The following is an 8974-nucleotide window of genomic DNA, read 5'->3' on the forward strand; positions in this document are numbered from 1 at the left end:
AAGATTGTGTCAGGTGCAGAATTTCCGTTGTTCTCGCAGTTATCCATTGTCGACACTTGCGTGCAAGGCGTGTAGATCTACATCATGTACGCGTGTGGGCGAGCGGGTGTGAATGACTCAAAACGACAAAAGACGAAAAGAAGCATTAGCAAAATCAATGAACAGTACTGCACGTACTGGATCGGACTCGAAGTTTAGAAAAAACAAAAAGTCACCGAGTTGTAGACCTACACACCCACAACAATCGAAAAGGTCCTGTGTCCCTGTCAAGATATCGGCCTCGATGGATTGATCAAGGTTTTAACGGACCATGGCTCCGTTAGTTATTGTGTGTTTGCATCCAAATCGATACGAGCAATGTATTGCTTTCCAGCAATGCCTTTTGATCGCATGTCGGCCTGGCGGCGCCCCATGGGAGGTGTTTCGTAACGTACCAGGAATGGCGTGGCAAGGTCAAACATGCAGATTTCCAAATGGCGCTAGTAGTAGTCCTGTGCAACAAGACATCTTTCATTCACCAACCGTATCATCAATCAACTAGGCGTCGTTCCTGCTGATCAGCTGACTCAATGGCATTGAGAGATTCGTGTGAAGGGTTATTGCTCGATGGGAGTTCATCATTGGCGAATTTTGCTGCTTCTCAATGTAGATCTACTACACACTACTGCAGTACATCAGGTATCAAAGTGAGGTTGCTGGTTTTATCAGCCAGCGTGAGCTGTATAAAAGTCAACGGTGCAGAGATCCGAAGAACAAAGTTGATCAGGAGTTTTTCAGACAGTTTACGCAAGTTCAGAAGTCGCGGTAGCACTGTCCATTGGAGCCAGATCTCAGGCGAAGGCCCTGAAAATGGTCACAATGATGAAGTTTCGGCAGCTGTGCAGCCATTCGTTGCTTGTCATGGCGGTGCTTGCAGTGCTCATCCCAGAAAGTCAAGCTGTACCTGCCTCACTGCTCAAGTTGTGTGAGCAACCGGCTCTGCGAGCCATACTCAAGTTTTGTTCCCAGCCGGCAACAGAGGCCCCGACAACTGAGGCCCCTACAACAGAGGCCCCGACAACACTGCCGCCCTGTACATATAGTGAGTGGGGTGACTGGCAGGAGCTCAGCTTTGCCCGGCCAGGCCAGAAATCCTGCCCAACAGGCTCTGCAGTCGAAGCGGAAAGACGCCGTACTCTTTCCGGGGGTGACAAAAGCTACTGCAAAGAGCTACTGGTGGAAAGATCGCTACGCTGTAAGTTTTAGGAGCATAATTATTCAATTGCTAGTAACTTAGTATCCCCACAACTATGCAGGTCAAGCAATCTTCTCATATGCTTCTATTGAAATGCTTTTCACATTGAAATCCTTTGTATGGAGCAAATTTCAACGAAGCTAACCGCAATGCCTGTAAGCAGTAAATGCATACGTGACATATGTTGTCACGTGTACATGCACGCACTGGAAGCTCCTTGACCTAGGTGACCAAGCAGGTAATAGAGAGCTTAAGATGAACGTTATTTCTGACATGACGCGAACCTTCAGCTATTTGGCTCGCGCGTCGAAAAACAACCCGAGTGACCTGCAACTCACGTCGAAAATAACGTTCATCTTTACCTCTCTATTGGTTGTCTTTGAGGTCTTCTGATGCCGCCTGCCCAGTGCTTTTGAAGCAATACGGTTTCAGGTTTGACCCACGTGTTATCAGTTTTTCATGCTATCGAGTGTTGGCAGCTGCAAAGAGCCGATTTTTTGCAAAAACGTACTTAGGCCAACAAAAGCGTAATCATCATGTCATTTCATCACATTCTGTTGTAATGAGTTGATGATCGGTGCTCTTCCTGTTGCTAAAGCAAACTAGAAGAAAGAATTTCCTAACTGTGATGTGCTATTGTGTTGGTTTAAACTACAGGTCCACCATCAGTACAAGAGCAAATCAACTCATTGCAGTTTGCACTCGGTGGTTCTCTAGGTCAGGAGATCTCCAGGAAGGTCCAGGGACCAGGTGGTCGTGCCGGTCCAGGACAGGCAGGTCCGTCTGGTAAGAGTGGTCCTCCCGGCCGGCGGCCCACTTACCCATGCTATCCTCGACACCTTTCGCCCGGCCGACCCGGCCCCAAAGGTAGTGCCCCTAGACGTGGATCGCCGGGACCCAAGGGAGGACCCAGCGGATCATCGGGACCATCAGGACAAGCAGGACCGTCAGGACCGGCTGGCCCACCAGGAGGATATAGACCCAGCCGTCGCTGCCCTCCCACCTCAGATTTTCGGCCATGGCGACCGGATGTCACATGGAAATCATTCCACAGTGGCCCCACTACTCCCGGTCCAGACGTGACGAGAGAAATCGTGCTGGTGCTCGATGCATCTGGCAGTGTAGGACGATCGGCCTTCAACGACATGTTACAGAATCTAGGGGATCTCCTGGAAGCACTCTGCACCAACTTCACTCAGGAGAATGCACCATCAAACTACCGCTTTGCATTGGTCGTGTATGGCTCTGCAGTGCATGAGGTTTTCAACTTCCACCATTCAAGCCTGGGACATCTTAACAAGGAGGCCATTAAAGCCTCCGTCTTAGCAGCGGAACAGTTCTACACTGGAGGCCTCACTGCAACTGGTCCTGCCCTTCGGTACTGCTACAACAATATCTTCACCGAATCAGCCGGCATGACGGCGTCCAACAATACGATGAGGAGAGTCTTGTTGATCACGGACGGTAGAAGTAACAGAGGTGAGCCGCCCCGACAGGTTGCCCAGGACCTCAAGTTCGACAAGAGAGTGGAGGTGTTTCCCGTCGGAGTCGGCAACAACGTCAACTTGCAGGAGCTACACAGCGTCAGAACCACAATAGGTGACTACAACACGCGCCTTATACCTCTTATGCTGGTGAGCGACTTCACCTCGTTTGCCTTCATAGTAGATGCGGTCAACCAGGAAGTCCAGGATGGTCGGAATTTTTGTAGTAATCCCTCCATCTTCAAATAACACTCCACATCTTGGCCTTCTCACATCGCGTAAGCCTTTGATATCCCAAGATCTCTTTAACCATTATTATGACTCTCATGTAGTTTCATGTTTTGCCAAGCATCAATTTCAACAGCTGGTGTTTGGTATTTTATTATACGGGCATTTCACCTCCTTTTGACCAACTACTAATATATATCCCATCTCTCCCCCCCCCCCCCTCTCTGCACTAGCAAGCAGGTCCACGGACACAGACACACATGCACAACATATAGCAGCGCACACATTACCACACAACCGTGCACCCGCTCTGGTGTAGCTGTTATCCTCTGTCTGTAATATGTAACTCCCTGCAGATTGTGCAATTGTATCTTTGCAGGCATGAGGTCATGACATCCATGTATAGCGACCAAAAATTCATCTTTTGTTGCCTTGTTCCTTTCACACTCAGCGCCGGTTATAATCCTTATGCTCATCCTCATTTTCTTACTATATATTTTATACCCTGCATAGTTATTGTTATGTTATGACGTAATGCCGTACAACTTTAGCTCTACTGTGTATGCATGCACGCATATCTTTGAAGGTCTTCTCTGTCGTTTTTTTAATACAGATTGAATCTTGTCAGTTTTTCTACTTCGTATACCGGTATTCTAACCAATAAACTACTTGTCTCTTGTCTACCGAACCTAACATGGCGCAGTGAACTACTAGTAACCTGAGTACGGAATATTTGACAGCCTGTAGTTGTCCGTGAATTCTGTAGCCTTTTATTTTCAAACGATCGATCGTGGAGCATAAGTGTCTTGTAGTTGTAGAATTTGTAGAATTGTCGTGATGGCGGAACCTGGAATTTCCCCAATCAGTGCTGAAATTGTATCCCTGCTCGCCTTGATGCAGCAGCAGATGAAAGCGGCTGAGGCACGCGAGACTCGCCTCACCACACTGGTCGAAAACGCAACGCGCGACAACCAGGCACCACCCAGCACTTCGACATCCTACAGTCAGAAGCCGATTTCTGTCGAGCGACCGGTGTTGCTCAGCACTGCAACCATGGCCGATTTCACGGCATGGGAGGAGGCTTGGAGAGATTATGCTGTGTGCCAGCACCTCGCCAGCCAAAGTCGTAAGACTCGGGTGTCCGCTTTCGCCAGGCGTTCGATGCCGACATTCGTCGTTTCATGCGCGAAGATGTGATTGTCATCTCCCGCAGTGCCGATGCTCCGGAGATCATCATAGCAGTAAAAGCGTACATCCGACGCCAACGGAACCCCCTCCTACAAACAAAACTTTTGTACAATGTAGATCGAATAGTCCTTTTGCGCGTTAGACGATGACATCATCGCGTAACGGTCATTTTCAAACCTAATGGGTGTCCTTGACATGACTCGAGTTGGAGAAGAAGCTGAAGTGGTTTGATTTTGTTTGATAGGTTGGTCGTATTTTGACGGCTTGCTGTAGTTCTGCGTGGATCTGTATCCTGTACAAGCCTGTCGACAGTATGCCTCATCACTGCTGTGTCCCGCAGTGTGTTTCCAACAGCGGAAAACCTGGAGACGACGCAGTCGCATTCCACAGTTTTCCTGAAGACAAAGACCTGAGAAAGCGTTGGATCGCCAACATTCATAGGGATGTAGGAGCCGCTTTCACCATCACGAAGCACACGAAAGTGTGTTCTCGGCACTTCGCGGATGAGGTATATCACGCAGGAGCACACAAGCGACCGTCCGAGCAGAAGAAGTCACAACAGACTCGCCGAAGGCTTCTGCCAACTGCCGTACCTACGATTTTCCATTTTCGCCCTGAACTTGGCTGAAGTGACTAAGCGCAAGCCACCAGCAGAAAGACACGCGCTGCCCTCGGCAAAGAAGGCAAAGCCATCAGCTCAAGGCGCCTCCAGTGTCATCACCCAGTTTGCAACTGCCACTGATGTTGTCCCTTCTTCAGATGACTCCCCAGACGTATATGTAGTACCAGTTGAACACCAGCACTGTGAATGTGTTGAAATGCTGAGAGCAGAAGTGGATTTGCTCAAGAGTGAGAACGAGGTCCTCAAAAGTCGTTGCTTGGCCACAGAGGACATGGAAGCCAAGTTAAATGATGCAGAGAGACATGTGTTCTCTATCCACAGAGTAAAAAATAACCAGAAATTATTGTCTTTCTACACTGGATTTTCATCGTTCCTTATGTTCATGGCGTGCTTCAACTTTCTGCACGATTCCGCCAAGGTGGTGCGGACGTGGATGGGTTCACGGACGGCACCTGATGACGCGATGCAACACGGCAGCAAACCAGGCAGTAAACCGAAGCTAGAGCTGATGGAGCAGTTCTTTCTCGTCCTCGTCCGTCTTCGTCTTGGACTGAAAGAAGTTGACCTTGCCGACAGGTTTAAAGTCCACCCATCCACTGTCTCGCGCACTGTCACAACCTGGGTAAATTTAATGTACCATAAGTTTCGTCAACTTCCATCTTGTCTTTCAAGGAGAAGAATAGACAAATTGATGCCACCTGCATTCAAGCAGTGGTATGCAACAACTTGCGTTGTGATTGACTGCACAGAGTTTTTCATTAACATCCCATCATCGCTGGCGCGGCAGAGTGCTACGTGGTCGGCGTACAAGAACCACAACACGGTAAAATGCCTTATCGGCATTGCACCGCATGGCCATGTGACATTTGTTTCGAAAGTATTCGAAGGATCTGTGTCGGATCGTGCCATCACAGAACAGAGCGGCCTAATCAGTTTATTAGAGCATGGCGATTCCATTATGGCAGACAAAGGTTTTGACATACAAGATCTTCTTGTTAGCCATGGGGTCCGCCTGAACATCCCCCCATTTCGCCAAGGAGGACGCCAAATGACCCCTCAAGATCTTGCAAGTACAAAGAAAATTGCTGCTGTACGGATTCATGTAGAAAGGAAAATGCAGAGGATCAAGTGCTTTGAGATCGTTGGCAAGGAAGTTGATAATACTATGTTTGACATTCTAGACCAGCTTATTTACGTGTGCGCAATGTTGACTAATTTCCAGGGCTCGTTGGTGGCATAAAAACTTCATCCGGACACTATTATCACAACTTGTTTGCATAATAGTACAGCTTATGGCTGATACATGTATATACATTTGAACTTATTGACGAACGTTTACTCTGTCGTGCCGGTACTTGCTACGATGGGTACTTCTGTATATATGTACTAAAAATACAATTCTCACAAGGCAATGACACAAGCAAGTCTTTCTTTTTCGATACTCAGAACTTCGTGATTGAAAATAACACTCATCAGACAGTTGTATTACTATACACAGCTGCAGCTGAGCTTGGGAATTTTAGCCAAGCATTTACTAGTACTAAAAAAATACATGCAGATAATTCGGTGGAGTCACACTATCGTGATAACATTTCATGAAAAGACAGATACGGAGTGATGTATTATTATGATATACAGTATATGAACAGCGCAGACACAGCAGCATGGCCATTGTTTGTCCGGATATATGGCATCATCGTGGGCTGCAACCAGGTCATCACGAAACTTTGCCAACTCTGAAGGCTTGACGAGACGCTTGTTCGGTGAGATGGGGTTATACACGGGTTAACGCTTTTCAGACTGACGCTGGGAGCCAAATGCAGCCTTTGTCAGCCTGACGTTGACAATTGGCTGAGCAACAACGTTCCTAGGCCTGGGTCAGTTCCACCTGCAAAGCCGGGACGTTGGGGAATCGTCAACTTCCTCACGTAGCCCAATGCGCACATACTCCTCAAGTGCATAGAGCAAGGCTGCAATAAGTTATGGTTGCACACACCACCCAAGCCAGCAGTACATGTGCATAGTGCAAGGTTCACCATGCCATCTGGACGCAGGCACAGCTTACACTTGTAAATCGCATCTTTTCTCATAGATGGCAGCACGTTACATCGAACAAATGAAAAATTCTCTTGAGTCACAAGTTCAATCTTCTGAACATGGCCATCCTTGAAGAACTTGTAGCCCTTATCTACACCTTTGAACGATGAGAACACGTCACTGTGACTGCCGCTTCCGCGAGACGATGACTCGGCATCAACTGGAGACGTTGATACAGCAACGTCCATGGACTGCCTGGCTGCTACCAGTACAGACTTCTCGATAAAGTGGTTGTACAACGAGGCAAAGCTGACTGTTGGGAGCTGTTTCAAGCTGCACTGCCAACCCGACTCTGGAAAGGTAACAGAACTATCAAGATTTACGGCTGGTATCTTGCCTGAGTCTCCATCCTGCTCAAGTCGGCGCCGCTTGCGCTCCATATTGGAACCATTGTCTGGATCGATAATTTTCTTGTCCAATCCTTCCTTGACATAGTCTTCAACCCTGTTACACCAAGAGAGACATGAAGAAAAGAGAAATGCAATTCGTAGTAAGTCTTAGGGCTGAGTTGCTCGATTAATAACAGCAAACGAAAGGTCGCCGGGAAACAAAATTATTATCCTGATTATTATACTAATGCTCAATTTCTCTGACAAGTTGCTTCATAATCATCTCATACCGTCCAATAAAACTGCCTTAGTACGAAATATGACAAAGCTTCTCCACAGTTCTCCACAGTGACAAGTAAAATAAATAACTGCTGTACCCTGCAGAGCACCAGAGTCGAACATCGTCGATGGCTTTCTCAAATTTTGTATTACGAACAGCCAATAATAATCAATATTCACAAGGAATATCCATGGATCGAAGGGCTACGATATGTATTTCGAAATAAATCTCACGAAATGTCAGCACATGTATCAGAAACTCGCCTTTTCACAAGCTCCGCATGCTTTCCACGACGAGACGCACCACGGCACGCCAGCCACCTTTTCAACTCTGGTACGTGCAGATCCCTTGGCTTACGACCACTCAGAGAAGCACCGGGAACGTCTGCTTCGACTAAAGAGTACAGGTCCTCCATTCTTCCACCGACGACACTCGACTGGTTCAAGAAGTACAATTGTGTCTTTGGACAGCCATCGGTGCTCCAAATCAGTCAAAAATCGCGACTTCCACGGCTCCAGCTCATAGCCTACACAGCTTCGCCACTAATAAAGGACAACAGAGGTGTCGAAATCTACAAAACAAGGCTTCGCCAAGAGCCAAAGAACCAAATAGCCATAAAATATTCTGCAAAACCATCTAAAGTAATACAATCGCCTAATGGCCAAGATTCCTCGACACCCATTAGGTTCAAATTTTTCCGTTACGCGTGCCCAATGACGTAATGCGCAAAAGGACTATTGCGTTTTGAAAGCAGCAGCGCAATGAGTCATTTGACTCCTTCTTTGCTGCAATGAGATGAGCCTGAGGGCCCGGGCGCGCGCCCCTCATTCAGGCGAAATAGCACGTCATAGTACATTCGAGATCAGCGGGAAGAAGATGACGACGTCCACTAATTTAGTATCTGTGCACACGAATCTGCTGTGTGTGTTACTCTGTGTGTCAGCTAGTATGGCATCATCGCCTGTGGTTCCATCAACTAACTAATTTTTTCCATGCCCATGATGCCTAGCATGTACGTCTGAACCATCCTGCAAAGTTTGAATGACGTAGGTAACTGGTTGAGCGATCGCTCCGCGAAACATACTTTTTGAAATTCTCTTCATAGTATATCTTCCACCATTGAAATTTCAAATTTCCGAGTTCGAATTTTTTGCTGAGAGGGGTGGCTTGCAACCTCGATATGGCTTGTTCCAGGCATGCTTTGGATCCATCGCCTGGTTGAAACAGTGGCGCGGCGGGAAGCTGCCCTGCAACTTTTCCAATAGGAAATTAATCGATCCGAGAAAGCGCGAGTCCGCGAATCTCGGTTGAATATGGAGTATTTCAAGCCTTTTCACGACGAAGATGGAGTTCTTTTTGGAGATGGACGTCGCGGCAAAGGACATGGTGTCCGACTTCTGGCGTCTGGTGAAGCCAGGGATCATTTGTCCAGTCAGGTCGGTAGCCTAACCGTCGGTAAGCTTGTGTTTGGATCCTGTTCTGCTCGATGTGGTAGATCACAAACAATTTGAT

At 47.5% G+C, this 8974-nt stretch overlaps 2 protein-coding genes across 2 annotated transcripts; one reads left to right on the forward strand and one right to left on the reverse strand.

Annotated features, from left to right (window-relative positions):
- The first annotated feature begins 821 nt into the window (after positions 1-821).
- On the forward strand, positions 822-3704 carry LOC135809624 (collagen alpha-1(XXVII) chain-like). Its single transcript, XM_065323010.1, has 2 exons — positions 822-1234; positions 1892-3704. The coding sequence occupies exons 1-2, from the start codon at positions 850-852 to the stop codon at positions 2965-2967; spliced, it is 1461 nt and encodes a 486-aa protein (XP_065179082.1). The 5' UTR covers positions 822-849; the 3' UTR covers positions 2968-3704.
- A 2466-nt stretch (positions 3705-6170) lies between these two features.
- On the reverse strand, positions 6171-8198 carry LOC135809625 (uncharacterized). Its single transcript, XM_065323011.1, has 2 exons — positions 7726-8198; positions 6171-7297 (listed from the first exon to the last, which is right to left on the reverse strand). The coding sequence occupies exons 1-2, from the start codon at positions 7875-7877 to the stop codon at positions 6586-6588; spliced, it is 864 nt and encodes a 287-aa protein (XP_065179083.1). The 5' UTR covers positions 7878-8198; the 3' UTR covers positions 6171-6585.
- Positions 8199-8974: the final 776 nt, after the last annotated feature.

The sequence above is a fragment of the Sycon ciliatum genome, chromosome 2, assembly GCF_964019385.1.
Source record: "Sycon ciliatum chromosome 2, ocSycCili1.1, whole genome shotgun sequence".
Taxonomy (NCBI): Eukaryota; Metazoa; Porifera; class Calcarea; order Leucosolenida; family Sycettidae; genus Sycon; species Sycon ciliatum.